The sequence below is a fragment of the Lepidothrix coronata genome, unplaced genomic scaffold (genome assembly GCF_001604755.1).
Source record: "Lepidothrix coronata isolate B3197 unplaced genomic scaffold, Lepidothrix_coronata-1.0 Scaffold5, whole genome shotgun sequence".
Lineage (NCBI taxonomy): Eukaryota > Metazoa > Chordata > Aves > Passeriformes > Pipridae > Lepidothrix > Lepidothrix coronata.
In genome coordinates this window covers 645,003-668,310 of record NW_016690185.1, presented here as the reverse complement: position 1 = coordinate 668,310, position 23,308 = coordinate 645,003, and the positions used below count along the sequence as shown (strand labels likewise).

The following is a 23,308-nucleotide window of genomic DNA, read 5'->3' as shown; positions in this document are numbered from 1 at the left end:
CTTTCTCTAAGATACATCCTGGCAAGGAGAGGAGAGGAGGAAAGAGGGAAAGGGACCTACTACGTCAAGTTGCTATCTTGCCATGCTCTGACCAGTAAAACTTCACCACCACCTCATGGGGACTCCTTTGAAGAGCATTGCTTCACTTGTGGTCCATGGATCTGACAGTCAATAAAACAGCAAAGAATGGTCTGCGAACTACTACTTCCAGTCACTGTCTGCACTTCCTGGAAGTGACAGGTGATATCCAGGAGTCATCATCAATAGTCATCAAAATGTTCATCATTTTGAAAGAAGGGAGAAAGGGAGAAAAATAGTCTAGCTAAATACAAAGAAGTTCAATTATTTCTCTGTTCTACTCCCTATAATATAATCCTTTTCATGGTAACAGTAATAATAAAACTAGATGCCTCTTCATTTAACAGACTCAGGAACATGCTACAAAAGGATTAATTGAGCATGGCCACGTGAGGCAGCCAGGAAACACCAGGACTTCAGAAGACGGTTTAGAGCATGCACTTCCTGAGACAGTACACTAATACATCACTATTTAAGTACTCTCCCTCAGGTGTAGGTTTGCCCAAGTCAATTTTTTATGCACTTCTAACTTTTTGTAACAGAGTTCATCAAGTGAAATAGAAAATATCCAGTATCACACGATTATGGATCATCAGTAGGAGCCCTGTCCAGGAGGAAAACTTGGTCTAAAATCAAATCCTTTCTTTCATTTTCAAGTGAAGTTAAGAACAGCAGAGAAAAGGTCCCACGCTTTGTGATGAGGAGAGGTACAGAGCTATGACCTATGGCCTATGGGTGTGGATGATAGGTGGGGAAAATGATAAAGGTCCAAACTTGACTGTGTGCTTTCCTTCTTGGCACCAGTTGTGGTAGAGATCTGAGCAGGCCTTGTGAAAATAACTAATAGGGATGTTTTGTTACAGTGTATTAAGCTTAGTGATCAAAAAAAGATGACTGCAACGTTAACAGAAAGTGATACTTCGTGTGTTTCTACCAGCAATGGGAAGCAAAAACTTAGACTCAAAACAGTAAGACTGTGAAATACGTAAAGCCAGAGTCTTGGGATTTAACTGCTGTCATTTGCTAAACACAAATTGAAATAATATGAAACCAAAAATTCAAATCTTCCATTCCATTCAAGATAAAATTCCTCTCACTTTTTCACAGACTTTCGTTTTTCAAGGCCAAATTCTTTGAAAATCACTTTACCACATTCCCGCGCTTCTTTCAGGAAAAATGTATCAAATTCCTGTCCCTAGAACACTCAGCAAGAAGAACCTGAAGCAACAAGTTCAGAGGGAAGTGGGAATTTCAAATCCAGCAATTTGAGACTGCTTATCTGTCTTCAGTCTTTATTCTAATATTTTTCTGATTAGAACTGTACTAAGAAGGCTTCTCCACAATAATTACATCAGTATACTACATCGGCAATGTTCTCCTTTGCTCATAGTCAAACTTTTGCTGGTAGTCTGGCTTAGTATATCTACTTAAAGTAACATGAGCTCATCCTGACACCATGCCTATGTCCATCACATGAACTCTCACTGGAGCAGCTCTTCTGATGAACATCATTCACCATCACTTTTAGGACTTACATAGCTATGCTGACACATGTTTGTAAAGCACAAAAATATCATTTGCAAGTCCTGGCACTGATCATCCTGAGTGAAAGAAAATACTTTTTAATAACTGCATTTTTTTTCCTCCATCTGGGCCTTCAACTTTATGACCTGATTTTGCAAAGCGCTTAGCATATTCTCATATCTGTCACACTTATGACAGGTAGCATGGGCACTCATACAGGTGAGACAAAGAGGAGATGGCACTGACACAACTGAATAGTAACAGGAGAATATTCAGCAGAACGTACATATTGCTGTCCTCTGTAATTACATCAGGTAATAGAAAGATATATTCCTTCCACATACTCTACAAGGTCTAAATTTCCAGCCTCTACTTTTCTAAGATCTCAGCTCTTCATAGGGAGAGCTACTGTGGGAGTTACAATATTGTTTTTCTGCCCTTCGGTCGTGTCATTACAGGTGGAAGAATTACTCCCTGCACCCACCACACAGACACCGTTCAGTTACATCTCCTTGTGGTTTTTAGCCTGCGTATTTTTCATAATGAACAATGCAATAAACACAGAGTGCTTGCAGTGTTAAATCATGTTCCCAAAGGGAGTAGTTTGTATAACAAGATAAAATTATCACATTATAATAACTAAATATGCATCAGTCTAAAGCATGCTTCAATTAATCATCAAAAGTTTGCACCGCCTCTTTAGGTCTTAATTAAGCGGAATGTTTGGTATTTTTTTCCTTTCAAACCAGCGTGAAGGAGCTGCAGAAAATTGTTCCTCTTAAATCCGAAGAGCAGCAGTTTACATTAATCGATCTTATACGGAACCATAATTTGGAGAGGTGGGGGGAAGCGAAGGAAGGCAATGAGTACAATAGGGTAAATGCATCATGTACAGTCCTGTGTCTTTATCTAAGCAAACCAGTATGACCTACAGTGTTTAATATAATGTTCCTAAAATCCCTACAATTCTGGAGTTAGATCCTGATCAGCTTACCGGTTTACTAAGTTTTAGGTTGCAATACTCTACTAATAACCGTTTTGAACTATCTGATACATATGTTCAATTTTAACTCCAGTTTCAAAAAGATGGATGAAACTAAATGCAGCTACAGCTCTAATCCTGTACGTTATTATGATCCACAAGCAGGTACTTCAAAACCTTACTTTCCACATTTCCTTGCAAGAAATGCAGCAGGAGATACGCAGTTCTTCAGTCAAGAAAATAATGAAGGTGCCCAACCGCAGTACTGAAAAAGTTCTGTTGTGCAGAAGGAAGACCAGGAGGACACAGGGTTTGGGATTGAGATTTCAAATACGGCACGGCACTTGGACTGAGTGAGCTTGTGTTAAACCTGTACCTTGTCTGTGGTTGTATCTGTGATCTGATACAGCAAATATTTGGCATTCCATCCCTCCCCAGTGTCTCCCAACCATCCAACTCATCTCTGGTATTAGTTTCCTTCCACCACACTATCAGAAGCCATGTCTCCCCACTACTGCTTTCTTCCATTTTTCCTCTCTTTTTCTGTTTGCTGCATTCCACCCCCTCACACAGGCAGTTCAGATCCCAGTTTTTTTTGGTAGGGAGCTAAAACAGCACTTTTACCTTTACATGGTAAACTATGCTCAATCCACTGGTATATAATCATTAAATATTTTAGCTGTTTTCTCTACGACTTTCTAACGAAAAACTGCAAAACTTCCTTTTTTAAAGACATTAGATCTTAACTTGACTCTAGCATCTGCAGCAATAACAATACGGGCTCACTGTTTCCACTGGGATGTGCCAGGATTTCAGAATTGGTTAATTCCGAGTTACCCGCCTGCTGCTTCTGAAACCCCAGATCGCTGTTGAAGAAAACCAAAGAGCACGTATTCAGACTTTTCATCCCAAAGCGGTTCCTGATGTTGCTGATCCCAAGCAAGGCAGAAGCACCATTAGAGTAATTTGTCTTACACCCAAAATGATTTACCAAATCAATCTCAAACTAAAAAAAATGAAGAAACAAACTCCTGAGACACTGTTGTAGATCCACTTGTGATATCACTTAATTGCTGATCCTCTAAATAAATGGGGGGTGTGACAAACTTAAGGTACAAAAAGTACCTTAGAAAAAGTAATTACCAGAGGAAGATTAAAAAATAGGGCTGACAATAGAAAGCTTGCTGCTGCCATCGCTATGGAAATACCTCAGAGGCTCTACAATGCGTTTCCTTTTAAGGACCAGTCTCGAAGTTCACTACTCTGCCAATAAAGCAAAATGTCCCAGCTCCTTTTAAAAAATCATTTTGGGGAACCACCGCCTGCCTACATTTTCTATGTATGAGCTTAGGCACATTCTTATGCATAGTTCAGTAAGGACTGAGTACACAACACAAAAGCTGGCATTTAGGCAGGTTTTAAACATGTGGAAAAAAAGCACCTATTTCAGCTAATAGAGGGGGAACTCCCTGTGTATTTTGAATATATGCTATTAAGGTGAATGTGTGGATTTGTGATTTTGTTTTTAGCACAAAGGAAACACTTGGCCCTCTACACAGAGCAAAAGATATCAACAGTGGGCTAGATGGGGCAGGCATCCTGGCAACCACTAGCATTTAAAAAAACCAGGCAGCAGTAAGCCTACTTACTAGTTTCAAACTGAAAACAAGAGAAATAATTTGAAGAGTACCGACTACAGGATTTGTTGCAGTGGTCTTTATTAGAGAGCTAAACCTGTAGTTAGAGAAATTGTAATGTTGTTCAGCAACTGGAATAAGATATTTGTGAAATACTGAAGAGGGATCCAGAGCATAGTAAAATTAAAGTCTCCTCAATATATAGACTTAATTAGATCTAATAGTATGGTCTTTATTTAAGGAAAACTGCCACTGTATTCTACCTTGAATCAAAGTTCTTAGTAATGCAGTCATAGATCCAATTCCTTGGTGAATTTTGACAGATGATCTAGAAGTTTATTTTTACTGCCCTGCTAAACACCATTTAAAACATCTTTGATGCTTCCAGATTCCTTGAATACAATATAAATATTGAGAGAGGTTTCAGCAGGCAGTTCCAGAATGTTTGTAGGGCAGGGACTCTGCTTATTCCCGCATGTTGCACAAAGTTACTCATGGGCACCTGTATTTACAAAATCTCCCATAAACTTTAATTCTAAAGTAATATTAAGACATAACACAGAAAATCACTCATTCCTTTCTATAAAATAACTAATTACTCACTTCAGTATTTGAATCTGACACTTTCTCGCCAGCTTAGGTCACGGGTCTATTTTACAAGGTAGTCAGAACTGGAAATGCTTCTGCTCCTCCTTTAAGACATTTTGCCTCAGCAGATATAGTTCTTCTAGCCCAGTTCTTCTTTACTTTCCTGAGTTTCTGATAGCTTCTGGTACAATTCCAATCATTATAGCTTGGAAATCACTGAACCTAACATTGTGTAGAGACACTGATCTGTGGGCTGTAGGTTTTAAATACCCTTTCCTTTTCCAAATGTACTCAGTATCTTGTGAAAACCCTGGGAGGGAGCATTATTTTCCCCTTGTACTTCTTTCCACTGTGAAAAGCTCAATCAACTGCATAACATCATCCTCTCTGCCTCCCCTTCCACTGTGTCCCTTGGCAGTGATCTCCCCTCGCAGCTCAGCACGGCAGGGAGCTGGTTCTTGTTTGGGATGCTCAGAGGAGCAGAAGCACTCTGTGCATTGCTTGTACCCAGAAGGAGGAAGGAAAGGGAAGGATTTTGCCAACATCCGTGCTCAAAGGATAGACCAAGCAGCAGTTGTACCTCCCCTACCAAGGCACTGCCATTGGGATCCCAAGATAAAGTAAGTCAAAGAGCCAAAGAGCACTCAAAGAAATGGGAAAACTGAGACACCATAGCCTCCAGCAGGTGCCAGGGGGAGGAGGCAGCGTGTTCTCACCTGCATTGAAAGAATTTTTTGCATTCTTCTTTAACTAGTCTTGATTTTTGCCTTCCTTCATCCCATGTAACAAGAGTTGTCCAAACTTGCCTGAGCAAAAGGGCAGAGTCACCCTAAGTGCCCTCTTAGATTTACTCTGTCATTAAGGGTTGCAGAATAAAAAAGGTTTGCACGAAACATACTAAGGCCAACTACTCTGCACAACTGTGGTAGAATTTTTAGTTCTAGATCATTCCTGGCTATTGCACTTCTGTTCCTTGCTATTTCTATATAATTTTTAAATTGGAAAAAAAACAACCAACAAAAAAACCCCACCCACCTTCTTTACGTTGCTGTGGAGAAAATAAGAATCTTCTAACACTAAGTAGAAATAAACTTGGGATCAATTTGTTGCAACAAGACTAACCCTGAAGATCACGCAGAATCTCCTGCCAATTCTAAACGTAGTGACCAGCATGCTGGGCAAGACAGACGGTTATTGGCCACAAGGAGACTCTTACACCAGCTCTCTGGAGGCTGCACTGACTTCTTTTTTGCTTCCAGATGCAGTTTGGATGGCTGACATTGACTTATAAAGTCACATTTGTTTTGAGACTGAGTGTGGTCTACCTGCCTGGTGGTACAAATCAGTGCAATGGTCTTGCAAACAGCCTCCACATGAGAGTAATTTGCATCCCTCTGGTGGAGGCTTCCCATGACTGGATTTAGCATTCTCCACTGACGTGCCATAATGAGTCTGTAGACAATCAGTTCACCACACAGGGCCCATGCATTTAACTCAGCCTTTTTTGGGTGTAATTTTGAGGTACAGCAAAGAGAGAGTGTCTTTATTGGATCTACCTATTTGGTTAGGTAGACCCCTAATGTTTTCCAGGATCATATAAGCCAATTTGTACCTAACATTTCATTTGACTAAAAGAGAAATCTGAACAGCTTGGAGATAAATTTTAGTCAGATCGGTCAAAATTATTTGGTTTTCAAAACACCTTAGTGCAAAGGCGTAAGGAAAAAAGGTAATTTTGTTAAATGTTCAAGGTTTTAGCCTGGTTGTACAAAATATGAATGCAGATAGGACACAGTTCAGAGTTTTTCAGCACACTCAAGGAAAACCTAATCTGCTGAAATCTTCAATGACAGCTTCCTAGACACAGTTCAGGATCAGCACTACTTCCCCCTCTTGCTCAAGCTGGTAGCTGTTTCTGATATCAAGAGTCATATTTGCTTCCCTGGAAATCCTGTTTCCCTTGGCTTCCTGACTGTCTTCCCCAGTGTCTTCTACCTCTACAATTGCTACATCAGTGCACATTGCCAAGTATCCTTCCCATTTCTCCCTTCAGGCTTCTGTGAGCATCGCCCATGCTCTGCTCTTTCTCTTCTCCCTCTTATCTGAATAGAATCTTATCAGCAAAAATTATTCAACTAATAATTCATTGTGACTGTTTCTTGGATCTGCTTATCCTCTTCAGACCATTACACTCCTGTCCAAATGAATACCTCAGCCTGTCTGACACCTTTTTACTCATGCTGACCCTTCTGTTCAAGATCAATACAGCAAGAATTAAAGTCTTAATAATTTCTCCCTGAGTGCTCACTCCATATTATTTGCTCAATAAGGTTGGACTGCACCATCTTTCCTGTCTTTCAGGTTCATGATTTAGGTATCATTTTTACCTATGGGCACTCTGTTTCGAGCTATATTTAAGTCTTGTAGATTTTTCTCCTGTACAATATCTAAAAGCTTTCCTCATCCATTCACAAAGTCTGGACGCATCCCAATTCTTAGCATATCAGTCACTACAGTGCATTACTACCTGGTTTTCTCTCTGGCCCATAATGTAACCTTGTCCTATGCGTGTCTACTCAAAACACACTGTAAATGTCCCTTTTCCTGCCCAGTGTTTCAACCTCGAACCTTTTTCTTGGCCTCTTTCTGCCTCTCCCTCCTGTCGTCTTACTTCATCTATTAACTCAAACAAATGTAAGCTGCTTCTGTTCCTGGCACAGGTCAGTCATAGTCTGTCTGTCCCCCATGTTGAAAATTAATGATGTGAGTAATCATTTGCATGCTCAACTCAAAGAAGCACCTTTGTGCTGTTTCCAAAGTCATCCCCTTGTGTTTGCGAGGGACTCCAAGAAAACATCCCCAGAGTTAGTCTTGTCTGGCTTTGTACCACTCTGAAGTTTTCTGCTTTGATGTAGTGCCCACAGAACAGTGTCAAAGTGCAGTGCCAAGACCACTGCCTTGCACATTGGCTCTCCTTTGTACTCCCTTTTCTACTTGTATTCACCAGTCGTTTCTTGCCAGGTTCTTTGGGGTGATCATGAGTAGGGTACCTACGCCCTAAGATAAAACAAAACAATTACTGGCCACACTTATTGCAAATCCCACAAAGGCTGTGGTTCTCCTCCCCCTCCAGTCCTCCCAAGCTTTGCTCTCTAAAACAAAAGTGAGATAAATATGTTCATCTGCTCAGAAGTCATGGTAATCTAGTGCTCATTACTGATCATGGGATAAAGTCAGAGGAGGCAGAGATTATGCATTTATATCCCCTATGTAGGTAAAACAACAATCATTATTAATTAATGGATTTTAAAAAGTAAAGTTGAAAAATACTTATGAAAAGCCTTCTCTGCACGTTACCCTTAGTGGTACATTCAAACACAGGATCATATGCCATAGGTGGATGGACAAAGAACAGAAGGCAGTTGACTTGGCCAAGATTAGCCTGTGTCCATTTAACTATTGTTGCAGTAATTTGTTTCTCTACTTCATAGTTCTATCTCCTCCTGCTTATTTGATGTCATAAAAATCCAGCAACTGTGGCACTTTGCACAATGCATGCTATAGCCTCGTGTTCGCATACCACAAATTCAGCATTCTGGATTCATTTGTGACTCACATTGGAGGGGAAAATAGCTTGGGATGGCACAAGCCCTTGATTAAAGCTTTAGGGCCAAATCAACAACGGCTGAGGGTCCAGCCCATATGGCCCGAGATCTTTAGCTGTGTAAAGGCTGCAGGAATGGGCCCAAATAGCTTTGGTAATTAGCAAATACCATATAAAATAGATTGAAAGTTTTTGGCAGGGAATGAGTATTGAGTAACATTTTAAAATTATTCATAGCATATTAGTATACTTCTATAGAGAAAAAACTCAAGGGCATAACAATAATTTAGGGGGGGCAACTGTACATGACTGACAACAGGCAAACACATTCTGGGACTGATCGGTATTTTACAGTTACCTTTTGAAAAAGCTACAAAGGGCAGAGGTGACCATCTAACAGCCGGGACCTAATCCTACAAGCTGTTCTGCCTGTACAGAGGCACCCTTGCACCTGGTGGGGGCTTCTTTAGCCAAAGTGCCTCCCTGTGTGCGTAGAGAGCTACTGTTCTAGGGTAGGTGCTGCATGTCACCCTGATCACTCAAGAGCAACGAGAACAACATCCAGGGACATCCATGGAAGCAGGACTGAGCCTATTCCTATCTAGATTCACCAATTATCACACTGTCTGGAGCAGTAAACAATAACACAACAATTAATCACCTTGGTGTAGCAGCAAGAGTTCCTTTCACAGATTACAGTAAGCAGCATGCGGAGTGGAATAAATAATTTTTCATGCAAACTCTGAGGAATGGCATATTATAAAATCACTCCTGATAAAAATCTAATGAAAAGGTAAAACATCTCAGCACAGTCTCCTGGGTAGAGTGAAGATCTTATTAAACCCTCAAGAGACAATGGTCAGGGATTTCAATGGAAATCAAGAGACAGTTTTCCCAGTATGAGCTTGTTAACCTGATATACAGACATGATACTGATTTGATGGCTTTGTCTCTCTCACTGTTTCCTTCATGAAACCTATTTTCAATTTAATAGGTTTATTTAATTTATTTATTTATTTAATTTATTTAAAGGCTTTATTCACCAGAACAAAATCTTTTTTTTTTTCTAAAAGCAGATTCTACTGAAGTGCTGAGAGTATAATACAGCATGAGAAATGTCACAAGCAGTGCAAGTTTGTTGTCACTGCATTTGCAGAAGTTTTCCAAGAATACTAAAGCCACTCTTCCACTCCATTTTAAAGCTCCCTGTGACCGGATTTCAATCATTTCGAAATCAGCCCTCTTGCTAAGACATCATGATCTAGCAGTCTCAGGACATTGTCAATGACAGCAACTATTTTTAAAAAATGTTCATTAGGATTTACCTGCTGGTGGCTTTATGAAAGGTGGTGGAATTAATGGGACAATAATAGGTACATTCCCATGATCCTTCGACCCTGCTGGTGAGTCCGATAGTCCATTTCCTGTTGCAAGCCCTGGGTAGCTTGGGTTTATATTGTACGGTGAAATAACACTGTCCTCAGGTAATTTTGGTTTTGGCAAAGAATTTTCTGTAAAACACAAAGAACACATTGTACAGTATGACACATATATTTCTTAAATGGCGTTATATAGTTTCACCAATCTCTTCATTAAATTACTTACCCTAACACAAGAAGAGTGCACAAAAAACCCCAGACATTTTCCCTTTTATAGAGATTTATACTTTCCAGTATTCTTCAGAAATGCTCCTTTTTTTTTTTTTAAATCAAATTCACGCTTTCTTTTTGCAAAAGGTAAAAGGTAGGATTATTTTGTATGCCTTGTTTCATCAATGGCATCCTATTCCTGTACTTTATTTCTACTGTTTGCACGGTGATCACACCCAGTGTACTGTGACTTCACCAATGCAAGAAGCATAAACCGAAGAAGAAAAGAATTCTGAGTAGTAATAATGAAAAGGATTTAAAGAAATGAACAAAATATTGAAATCACAGCAAAGTGTGCATGAAATAATGCCAGTTATTAATCTAATTCTTTAATCCCAAAAATCACCTCAAGATTCTTATTGGTAGGAATTTCTCTCATACACTTCAGCTATGGGGCAGGACTTAATTCTCAATACTCCCTCTCTTCCTATCTCTCAGAACAAGAAATGTACTTTTTTCCCTTTCATAGATTGCACACACCAAAAATTTCTACCTGCACAGACATTCGACATCTGTGGTACATAAAACATAGGATTTGTATCATGTGCCCACAAAAAAAGTATGTCACAAATTTCATCAAGCATAGACTGGAGCCACAAGTCACTCAACAAAACATCTATTTATTAAAACATAAATAAAGTGCATTGCTACACAGGCACAAGTTTCTTCAAAGGCAGCTTAACGCCACTGTATTTTAAATGAAAAATAATTACTGATCACCAATGTTGCTATAGAACTAACAAGCCGCAGACATTCAATTTTAACACAATTAGGTTGTTTCCCCGTTACCTCTAATTTTTTCACCTGTTTTCTAGTCATCTCTCCTTCAGTACTGGTCTCTCTGGTATCAGTACTCACCACAACACTCACTGAATACAGCGCTGCTCCTGGCTATCAGAAAGAAAACCCAAAACACTGCTGTCCATGAACACAGTGAAAAGTGGCACTCCAAGAGCATAAGAGCTGCTGCAATTTCCTCTCTTTACCTCACCTTTGTGGAACTCCTGTTCGGTAAGTCAAGATGCAGTACTTTTCTACTCTTCTCTTCACTCTGATGACAAGTCCCTACCCATCCCATGGGACTGAGGAGTCAGAAGGCAAAAACTGAATGACGGAACAAACAGACAGGATCTCATCCTTTACATTTTGAATCACAAAGATTCAGCACTGTCCCAAACAAATTCCATCCCCGGAAAATTTCTACTACACTTGCAGAAGACAGTATGTTACAAAGGTGGATAAGAAGCCTTTTGTGAATGTTCACACTCATTCCTACACGTGTTGGGAATATTCCAGTTTAAAATCTTTCAACACTTAAAGAGGTTTAAAAGCAGCCTTAGTATGGAAAGCTAAAGGGTTCCTTAAAGCCACTCTGCTAAGAAAGGGCTCCCTCTTTTCATGAGCAGTTTATTGGTACCACAGACAAATGACTTTCAACTGACTCACAAAAGGCATTATTTGTGAAGATATATCAGTAAGTGCCTACCAACAGCAATTCTGTTAAGTGATTTTCCTCATACCTTACTGGCTTCCCTATACCACAAGATACTCTCGGATATTTTTATGCAAAGCAACCAAGGCACAAGTAGCAGAACATGCTTCCCAATCCACACCAATTCAGACAGTTGAGCTATTAATTCTTCTTCACATGAACACAGAAACATGAAGTCTCATTACCTTTGAGAACAGAAATGTGCTGGCGGCTTTCCCCGTCTGCCGAGTAGTTCCTGAATTCAATATCTTCTCCATCTTTTAATTCAACCTTATCATAACCATACCAGCCAAGGAGCTCATTCATAGTGTTTTCTGCAAAGTTCTGAAAGAGAAAAATTACCTACTTATTTATGTAATCAATAACCATTTGGAAGGAAGGGAGGACTGCATAAATTGAACTGTATCTGTGCTACATGAGGAATGTCAGGTTTGGCCCACCTCCTCAAAGACTAATGTTCATTTCATAAGTCAAGTGCATAAAGTGAAATGCATTTAAATCTCCAACTGGCACATGTAATTATGACAAAGACTCATACGTCTGTAATTTAAAGAAAATTAAAAGGGAAGTTATTTATGACTTTTGCTCTGACATTCAATGTCAGAAATATTTTAACATACATTCATCACACAACTTGTCTCTGTTCCCATAAAATATTTAAGAATGCAGCAAGAGAATAACAGAAAACCTGAATTTTTTTTCAACCAACAGTTAATCAATCTTACTGTGTTACAGTCTTTTCAGCTGGAGCAGGTCACTGACACAATTACAGTTCCTTAAGGTGCCCATGAACCAAATCAAATAAAATCGCAGCAAAGAAGTTTTTCCTCAGTTATAAGCCTTCACATAGTCAAACCACTTAAAAACTCTTCACTGTGAAAGCATTTTACCAAAATGTTTCATACAAACATCTCTTATATTTGTTTAAGAAAACCTCTCTCAATTTTGCCATATTTATTTTTAAACTGATTTCCAAGTGGCTGTGCAGTTACATTTTATGTCTGTACGGAAATGCAAAGCATGGAGCATGACTGTTATAACCCTCAATTTCTATTAAAAATATGTCCTCTAGGTCATATGGCAAAAATATTTCTGCAGAAAACACTCATTACTGGGCCAGGAGATTTAGTGGAGTAAGTTAAGAAATCTGCAGCCAGGCAACAAAGCTTTCTGAGACCAAATAGTGCCACGGAGCTCTACAGCTTATGGATTTAGAAAATTACCAAAGGAAACCAGCTAATGAATTATTGTGATGGCAAAGATCAGCTTAAAGTAGTATGACAACTATAAATTGAAATGAAAAAGCCACATACAAAGCCTTTATATTTGGTCTCTGCTTTTTTTTTTTTTATCAACACTCTTTTAAAACAAATTCCAAACTTCATATTCCTGCAAGGTCTTGACATCTAAAATAATGCTTCTGATAAGCACTGCCTCCCAAGACTCTGGCTACCAGCAAAAGAATAAGGAGAATATGATGCCGATTCAAAATAAATGGTACATGTCAAATTCACAGGTTGCTAGATTTTGTCTAGTAACTGCTCTAGCTTAATTTTTGAGTGGGAGCAAGTCCAATGATAGAACACAGCAATTCTCCAGTCATTTAAACAAATAAATAAAATTAATGAAATGATAATTGCTTTCAAATTCCAAGCTACAGCAGGCACTGTGCTCCAGAACCTCAGCACTGCACCGCTCCTGGCTCATTCATCACACCAGATTACATAGGTGTTCCTATCACTCAACGAGTGCTGTAAGGCACCTATAAGCAATAAACACAAGCAATTTGTACTCTTCCAAGAGTATCATCTGTGTAATTGTGCTACAAACATATTTTAGGAAAAGAAAACCCAAAACAAAACCCCACAGCAGATCCCTGAAGCATCAATTTCCTTTCGGTTTTTCCCCTTTTCATTTTCACTTGACCACCTGATGGAAGTCACAGTTCTGCGGCTCTCCTGTACAGCCCTGAATTGCTGGAAAACATTGCATCATTCCAATTCTACTTTCAGACTCAGTACATTATAAGTACAACAGCCCACTACATCTGACCTATGTCACTACTACAGTTTTTAATGAGTACAATGCAGTGTAATGTGGCTAACACCTACCTATTTCTAAAATATATATTTAAACTCTCATTTGAATGATGCAATGTTGTGTTTTAAGAACTAGCGAAAATGGGAAATTTTTCTAGAAGTTTTTTTTTGTTTTTTCTTAGCTTTTTAGAAAACTCTCCTGGTGCTGAAGAGTACCAATGCACTAACACTGTTTCTAACCCATGGGAACCCAATAACAAAATGACCTGGAACTGTGGAGTGAAATCTCACCACTGCAGCTCACCCAGAACATCCTGAAAGGGTCTATGGAAGCTTAAAGGAAAGATCTGCCAGCTTCCCTTGCTTTGCTGAATTTCAACTATGGAGACACAGCCCTAGAGACTAATCTAGCAAGGTAGAGACCAATTAACAAAGTCTTATGGACTTAAATCCCATGCAACCAAATTAATCGAGTAGCTCTAAATTTGCCTCCTGGGGGTGCTTTGTGTTTTATCTGCACTGTTGATCAACTCAGGCAATGAGTAATTTCTAATTACTTGTCAAGGAATATGTAAGCAAGGTTGTATATATTTGTTTATTTTTTCTTGAAAATTCATACATGTGTATGTCTCTTCCGAAAGTAACCAAAGTGATAGTTGGGTTTGTAACAGCACAAAGTTCAATTTATAAGCAATACAAGAAAATGAACATTCACAATGACAAGAAATACATTGGACTTTGAAATTACCCATCATAGAGACTTGACTCTCTCATAAAAAAGTAAATCACTGTGGTCTTTCCTACTAACTTCAGTGAGAATACAATGAGCTGCATATTAGCAGTTACAAAAATAAACACCATTTTAACACCATGCTTTCTCAACAAGAGTGGTGTGGTTGAAAAAAAAAAATAAATTAAGCCATTCTCCCTCATAATTCATCCTACCTATTACAGTGATGCAGAACACCCTTAATACAATTCTCTCAATAGCTAACTGCCAGAGCTTCATTACACCACACTTCATACACAGCAAACCAAAAGCATGACCCCATCCACAGCAAGCTGACAGTCAAACCTGAGAAATGTGTTTTTAACTCTCTTGCATAGATGGGCATCCAAAGAACAACATCACCTTCCCTCAGACTCCTGACTACAATACCGATTTACAGTGATGTCTAACATCCTGACAATTGAGAACATGGTCACACAGGTCACGTCCTTGCTGAAGCCACTGCCCTGAAGCTGACCACTATTAATTCAGGGTTTCCATGTATTTTCACTTCTTTGATTTCAATGATAGACACAACCTACATGGATTCAAGATAAGGTAACAAGATGGGATTTGTAAAGACCAGTGTGGTGGCCATAATCAAAACACAAATGATGAGACGAGATGAGATAATTTTTCTCTGTGTGAATACGGGGGGGAACAGTAAAAGAAAAAAAAAAAGAGACAAAAAAGTTCTTGATGAAGCTACGGAAAGGAAGAAAGCAAATTAATACACAATCTGTACACACAGAGAAAAATCTCACTGAAAGATGTACAACCTTCAAAAGCTTAGTGAAAGGAAGGGTGATGACTGTAACAGCAAGGCTTGAGAAAAGCAATAATGTGGGACCCGAGGTTGGAGCAGAAAAGTAGAAGCAGCAGTGATGAAGCAAGCTATGCAGGAGCCAGTGGAACTGAGAAATAATGGACCTGTCAAAGACCAGGGAGGAGACGTGAAGGCGAGTGTGGGTGATCAGATGGACAATGTGTAAGGAGCTGCAATTCAAAGGCTTCTGCAGGAACAGGACAGCGGAGGCACTGAGCTAGTCCATGTTTACTTTCAGACTCATTCCCCAAAATGATGCAGAGTGTCTGTAGGATGGAGGCCGCCACCTCAACACTGCAGTCATTGCAGAGGGCTGGGATGATGTGGAAGACCAGCACACCAGGGAAAACCTTGCTCATCATCAATAAAATCCCAAGTCAGCAATCACACTGCTAAGCTGGGACCCTTAAGTCCAGAGCAAATTCCACCGAGCCCAAAGGGAGCCTCCCAGCAGCAGTGGCCCTGCAGGGCTTGCAGAGTTCATTGCAAATGTACAGCACTGGAACCTAACTTCACCCTGACAGGGAGGCAATGCTCAGTCCCCTGAGGGGAAACCAAGAGACCAAACTCTGGTGCCACTCACAGTGTGGGTCAGTGACAGAGCTGAGAAGACAACCACAAAAATCCTATCTCACATCCTTCTGTGCTCACTCTGCCATGCCAAGCTCAGTTCTTTTCTGCATGCACCAAGCAGACAACCTTCTAAGACCACAGTGGAAGAACCAACCACCTCTTCAGCTGCCAGCACACCTAGGCAGTTGGTTATCACCCTGCCAGAGCCAAACCTCCTGCTCTCCTCTAGCTGACAGCGCACCATCACAGCTGCCAAACCGCCAGAGCATTCACTATGGCTGCAGCCATCCCAACCAGCTCATCCCTGCCAAAGAAACTGGCCCAAAAATGCTCTGGTGGCCCCAGTCACACACCATTGCCAAAGTCCTTCCTTCCCAATGGATAGCAATTTGGGTTTTGCCCCCTGCTAAATCCCAAACCACTTATCACCCCTGCAGGGCAATGTGTGATTTGCATGTTTTAACTGTATGATTTCTCTATTCTTGTACTACACAGAAATATGGTCCCTCCTGGAAGAGCCAGGATAACTATTACGCTTGTTGGTATTTCTACTTGAATTTGCTTCCTATTCACATGAAAGATGAAGAAGAGTGTGTTGACTTGCCAGACTGTGGTTTCTTTCCTATGTGAGACTGACTTATATGCTAGGCAGTAAAAATATAATCACATTTCTTCCCACTTTAGGATTCATTTCATCGTAACAGTACACCTACAGTTTGATTTTTTACATTACGATGCATCATTTTCCCAAATCTTTGCTAATTAATACATTCTGAAACTAAGCCATGCTTCTTTCCATCTTAGATCTCTTGTCTTTCCTTCTCTATGAACCTTATTCACAGGGGGCAAGGCCTGGCTTCACCGAACGAGGCCTGGCAAACACGGAGGCAGGAAACACAGGGGAGAATGAGTCTGTCAGACTCATTTTCTTCTAGGTTTTACTGCTGAATGTTTATTTCAGATCTGGGAGGAAGCACAGTGGCTCCATTCCATTTCCTTGCCTGCATAACCCACTCAGCACAGAGCCTCACAAATTCACTTTTCACTTTCACTGCATCAAGGAAATAAAAATGGTTCTATAGTCACAAGAAAAACTTTTTTTTTTCCAGCCCTCACATTCTTTGCTTATTTATGTTGTCACCACACTGAACTCAACGGTTGGGCCTTTATGCTATCAGAAAGCAAAATTCATTGATGCTTTACTTTTCTTTTTTCTCCCATGTGCATGTTTGGTTCTGTTTCACCCACTTTGTTCAGGGAAGTGCCATTTCTGCAACACACTGGCAGATGATGCTCCCTGTGCAGACAATGCAACTCCCTTTGCAGCCATCCCTAAAAACCCCTTCCACAGAGACTCCACAGAAAAATCCTCCACCTGAAATAATGCAATTGATAAAGCCTGCCTGCTTTTTCACTTTCCCAAATACATTTTTTGCTTTTCAGGAGAGAAGGGAGGAGTTTCCTTGGAACCTACTGAGCGCTCTGAGCGAACTGGCTCGCTCCAGGCGCAAGGCTGCTATGCCTGCTTCACCGCTTTCCTCCTTCTGACAGTAGTACTTTCAAATGCCAAACGGGGAATATTAAAACACTAAACTGAAAGATATTCTGATGAGTTTACTATTAGATGATAACAGATGGGGCTGTCCTAAGCTTTAGGCATCAGGAACGAAGCCCAATTTTAGATACAAATTAGTTATTGAGAATATTCATAGATGGTAAACTCCTTGGGCACATGAAGCAGCCCTGTGAAATTACAGTGCAAATTAATTGCTTGCCTTTCAACTGTTAGAGACACACGGATACATTGTCTCATCTGTGCGGGAGAACTTCCAGTGCAATCCAGTACTGGATGTAACCTCACTTCACAACATTTCAGAGCACCTAGCTGTTCCTCCTAAGCTTCCTGGCAGCAGGATGGCAAATGGAAACAAGCTGAGGAGGGATACATGGGGCATCACTGTCGAGCCATCATTGTGCCTCGACAAGTGCTTTCATCAATTAAACTGTAAAAAATATTTTCGTCTTAAAATAGTACTGGGTTCCCTGATGATGACAGCTTTGGATCTATTAGGTGTGCTGTTATCCACCAGCAAGTGAGAAATGGCACTGAACTGAATTTCAGAATAATTATCTGCTCTTCCTCCAAAGCGCGAAGTGAATGCTACGTCTGGAAGAAAAAAATGGGAAGGGGGACAAAAGAAAAAATAACTAGAAAAAAAGAAAGAGTGGCTGTAAAGGTCACAGCGAAAGGAAACAAAACACTTCCTCCTGAATATATTTTTCATTGAAACGTAATATCAGAAAACTGTGCAGAGTCATGTACTTTTTGCACACAACATTGTATCAAATTAAAATTTGTTATAACCATCATGTACGTTAGGTTAGCGATAACAAAAATGTAACTCAATATCTGGCATAAGGAAAGAGCGAGCAACCTGAATATCTATACAGTCATGTTAAAACTGAGCTATGACACTACTGTTGGAAAACACCAAACCAAGCAGTTGGGTGTTGTGATCCTTCTAGAGCAAATATCTGACTGTATCAAACAGCAAATCTCGAAGGAAGTCTCTGTGATGAGGTAATTTTATTGCTCATTCATAGTGCCTTGCATTTGCTGTACTTAAAATAGACATTTGTACCAACGGCCTTTTTATTATCCGAGGGGGGGGAATCACATATACACCAGTCTTTTTTCTTTCTGCTAGCTAAGGGAGGCAATTCGATCCAATGTGGGCTGAAACCTGAGTAGGTCACTGTACACCATGATAAAATTCCCTAATCCCTGAGCCAAATTTCCCTGAGGGGGCCCTCCTACTTCTCCTTCACTTTCCAAGCTGACTTTTCCATTCCCTCTCTCGTCTTTTCCTCCCCTTCATCTCTTTCATTTCCCCTACCTTAAAGCCTTGATATCTGATCTGCTGCTGATACTCGGGTTACAGTTTTTACAGCTTAGGCTGTCTACTGCTGTATACATTCCTTTCTTTCTGCTCTGCCGTGATTACTTACCAGAGCTTATTTTACACTGGTCCAGATGAAAGCAGTTCAGATGAAGGGAAACAGTCGCCTGTTTGAACATTACAGATACGAACCTACACAAGGGCACATTGTGCTCCCTCTGTCATTTCACTGCAAACATTTTGCACACTGTAAGCAATTTGTTACATTATTGTATTCCTTGGGTTTATGAAGAACAACTAGACATCTTAATTCATTGGTAAAGAGAAAGGGTAAATGATCACCACAGGATTTAAACTTTCTCAACCAGTCAAAAAGTCAAACCACTTTTTTTTTCTCCCCCACCCTTTCCCCTTCTTAGGTGATAGCAGCCAACTGTCCTACTAAAAATGCATAGCATATATAGCATAGTTTACATTGAAAGGTAGGCTATGAAAGGGTCTGCCATCAGCTGTCTCACTCTCAACCAGAAATTACATGTGTTCAAAACGCCATTTCTACCCGCCTTTAGTTTTGAAGTCATCTGAAATCTTGAGGTTCCCAACCTTAAGGAGCCACGCATGATTAAAAAAAGAGAAACTCTCTACTCAAAGGTTAATGCCAGTGCTTAATACCAAAGCATTAGTTTAAAATTATGTAATTTTTCTCCTTCACACAATGTTGTTTTTGTTTCTTCCTCACCCTTTCAGACAAACATCTGCTATACTGTAGAAGAACAACTATCTCCCAAACCGCTGAGTGTGCCTGCAGCCAAAGTAAACAAAACAAACCCAGAGGATCCAGCACAGTCAGCCTTTATATCCAGCCAGGATAACATTTCACATGTTTTGATTAAAATTAGCTAATTTGTAATTCTAGAACCTATGAAACTTAAAAGCTGCAATCCATATAGATCACATTAGGCGATGCTCTGAGGGGCCAATGTCCTGTACTACAGACCTCTGCAGTCCTCAAAATTATGTGGGATTACAACGAGCAATGACTCTCCGGTGCCTGCACAGAGCCCTCTCTGAAAATAGGATGTGTCACATATCTCACAAAGAATAATACCACTCCTCTGGACTTGAAACTACTACAGTTTGTTTCCAAAGAGATGCATCGACACATTATTTTGTTCATTTCCCCAATACTACTCTTGTCCACATTTCCAGCTGATGTACACACAGAACCGTGTACACGTTCATTACTCAGGCAGCAGGAGCAAGAACGCCTGTCTTAGGCAGGAAAGGGCACCTAACTGAAATTAGTGGTGTGCAAAAGAGGGGAGAGAAGAGGGGACTGTGCATTCCAGTTTAATTTTATGTGGGGAGATCAATGTTCCAGAAAGCAAAGACATTTTCACTAGGCATCATGCATATTTATACACCCGGCTATATAGTGTACATACTATGAGAACGTGTGACATTTTCCAGGCAGTCTTCCACTTACAATCAGCCTTTTAATAAATGACATATTCAAATTAAATCTCAGCAGCTTTATCTTGTAGCCAGACTATGCTGTTTTAGTCACTTTATCTGCGTATTTAACAACAACAAGTTCAGCTGAAGTCTCGCAATACATCGTTACCAACTTTGGGGAATTAGAGAGGTAAAACAAACAGACATGGAACAGACGAGGAAAACAGGCGCAAAAAATAGACTGGTCAAGCCTAGAGCAGCGACCTAATGATAAAAAGTCCCAGAATAACGTTTTTGTGTGATCGCAGCCATCCCAACATCTGGAGCGGCCGCCAGAGCACAGCTGGATTAGCACCCGTTCCCATCGGGCAGGACGGCCCTCCTCATGGTAAATACACTTCCATCAAAAACAGCCCTCGGACAAGGCACCTTCCAGCGACACCTCTGCGCTGCCATGAACCGCGGAGTGAAGCGGTACAGCAGAGAAGGAGGCGAGAGGGAGAAGGAGAGAAAAGGGGTCTCCACGCTCAAGTGCGAGACTGATGCGCGGCTCAGACCGCAACGTTTCACTTTGACAATTTAATTACATAGTTGCAGCTGGCTATTGAAAAAGGAGAGAAATACAATGTTTAAAAGAGGTCCCTTTCTTTCCCAACTTTAAGGGCTTCCCAGCTACCTGAGGGGATGGCTATAGAAAGAAAGAAAAAAAAATAGGCTCATCACTGGCACCCGAGGAGCTTAAAAGCCCAATGAGGGAGAGTTATTTTTAAAAAATAAATAAAGCTGGTCAATGAACAGGATTTGCAGCCTGTGAATTCGTCTCTGTTTGCAGCCCAGGAGGCGGAGTTGAGACACATTCAGTGCATCCTACAAAAAAAAAAAAATGACAAGAGATCCTTTCTTATTTCATCTCCATGCTCGGAGGCGGGGGGGGGCGGGGGGGAACCCCGCTCCCGTCCCCATCACAGGCACCTACCTTCATCTCCTCGTTGATTTCCCGCTTCACTGGGTGAGCCGGCTTCCTGCTCCTTTTATTTTCGGGAGGTCTCCCTTCTTTCTCCATTTCTGCCATTTTTTGCGCCTACTTGGTGGTGGTGGTGGAGATGAAATGGCTGCTGGTGCTCTGGGGGGGCCGGGAGGGGCGCGGGGGGGCGGCGGCGGCGGCTCTCAGTGGTAGCAGGCGGCGCCGCGGAGGGCCCGGGGGGAGCGCGGCGGCGGCGGGCGGGCGGGGGTCGCGGGCGGGCAGGGGCGCGGGTGCCCCGGCGAGTCAGCCATCTTCTGCCTCGCCGCCGGCCCGCATGGGAGCGGCGGGGCGGGCAGGCGGGAGGCAGCGCGGAGCGAGCCGGCCCCGCGCCTGCTGTGGCGCTGCTGGCGGGCTGCCGCGGAGGGGGCGGCGGAGGGAAGGGGGAGGCCGGCCCCGGACCGCCGGCGGGCGGGGCTTGCCGGCACCGAATCGGCCGCCGCTGCCCGCCATGGGAGCCGCGGAGGGGGGAGGCGCCGCGCCGAGCACCGGGCGGAGCGGAGGGAGAGGAGCGGAGTGGAGGGGGCGGCGCGCACCCGCACCCGCCCCCGGCCCGGATGCGGGAGGGGGATCGTGTACCCCCCACGCACACCCGAGGGGTCCCGTCCCGTCCCCGCCACCTTCAGCCGGGGGTCTCTTCGCCTGATTGCTCCTGGTTTTCCCTTTATCTGCGCAGGGGAGGTGCGGATGAATGGTTTGGTGGGACGCGCTTCAGCGAGGAGGTGCCGGGTTACAACGCACACTGGGGGCGATACGTTGATTATTCCTGGGCTGTGCTTTCCCGCTTTCCCTGGCAGTCCCTCATTACCCGGTACAACACAGTACGGCACGGGGGTGTCCATTGTTCCGTTAGTCTAAATTGTAATCGTGGGGGGCTTCTCATTATGACTGCGGTACACCCTAAAATGATACATTTTTTATAAAAGCACCCAAACCCACAGTCGAAAGATAAACTGCGTTCCATGTGGATATGAGTAGGCTCCCCATAAAAATATCTGTTTAGCCTGTCAAAGACAAGTTCGATTTGCGTACAACAATGTCTAATTTACATTCTCTGTTTCCGAAGCTTTAAATCACTGACACTTTTCAGCATGAAAAGTTGAGCACAACTTTGCTCATTTCGTGACTAAAATGAGCCTTGCCTGCCTGCTTCAGATGGCAGAGCGATTAGAGACACGAGGCACATTTTCCCCCGGGACGCTGAAAATAAGAAGAAATGGGTTTTTTGCATAGTCTTAGCTGTTAGAGCATCGAGCATCAAAAGTGAGATAGCAATCGGATTGTCTGTAAAATCCTAGAGCGCATCCGGTAAGGTCACGGCTGCTGTGAGACGAAGGTGATGCCGCTCCCCTCACTGCCTAAAAGAATCAGGCAGATACTGGGAAAAAAACAGCCTTGATCGTTTGTTTTCGCGGACCTCGCAGAGACCCTCGAGAAGGCTCTGCTGGCAGCGAAGAGCTGCAGGAGTACAGCTGCAGCAGGGCTTGTGCTGTGGGCTTTGTCCATTCTGCGAACCCCAGGAACACAAGGTCTGGGCTCAGACCCACCAGCAGCAAGTATGAGAAGAAACGAAGGTTTATTTTTTTCTTGCTTATAATATTTTAAAATACAGTGATCTCTGAAACTTGTGGAAACTAACTTGTGCCTACAGGTAATCTCCAAAGGATAGTGCTTAGTAGGGAAGTTTCCCTCCTGTGCCCCACCACCACCAGCAGCAACCTCACCTCTATGTTTTGTTCACCGTATTCTGTTACAAATGAATTGGTACAGTTGAGCTCTCATCAAGTACAGAAGATATTCCCATTAATCTCAATGTATTCTTTCATACAATAGGGATAAGACAGGCAGCACAAGGGGAAGTTGCTTTTAAACACAATCTCACATGGCTCTTTGAAACCTTTGGCTGGAAAAGGCAAGCCAACTTTAGACAACTATTCTGAATTGAATGGCCACCACGCTGCTGATAAATCCAGTCATTCAAGTGGAAAAGGCAAAATTAATTCTTGTATTAGACATATTGATACAGTTCATACAGTTTCTCTATAGAATGGATAGAAGAATTTTAATGAAAACCTTAACTTTACTCTGCTTAAACAGAGTATTACCTCAAATGGTTCTTGTTCAGTGAAACACCAGAAGACTACCTCTCAACACCTACTATGTATATTGTA

At 41.7% G+C, this 23,308-nt stretch overlaps 1 protein-coding gene across 3 annotated transcripts in view; it reads right to left on the bottom strand.

Moving 5' to 3' along the window:
- SOBP (sine oculis binding protein homolog) overlaps positions 1 to 21,260 on the bottom strand; it is a 116,453-nt gene extending 95,193 nt beyond the window's left edge. For 2 of the 3 annotated variants that reach the window (XM_017829084.1, XM_017829105.1), the window contains exons 1-3: positions 21,093 to 21,260; positions 11,740 to 11,878; positions 9,739 to 9,924 (exon numbers count right to left, since the gene is read on the bottom strand). In XM_017829084.1, the coding sequence (XP_017684573.1) occupies positions 9,739 to 9,924; positions 11,740 to 11,878; positions 21,093 to 21,188 (421 nt within the window). In that variant the 5' untranslated portion in view covers positions 21,189 to 21,260. Of the gene's footprint in view, positions 1 to 9,738; positions 9,925 to 11,739; positions 11,879 to 20,106; positions 20,984 to 21,092 lie in introns of all 3 variants that reach the window. The other variant, XM_017829094.1, reaches the window with a different exon arrangement.
- Between the last annotated feature and the right edge of the window lie 2,048 nt (positions 21,261 to 23,308).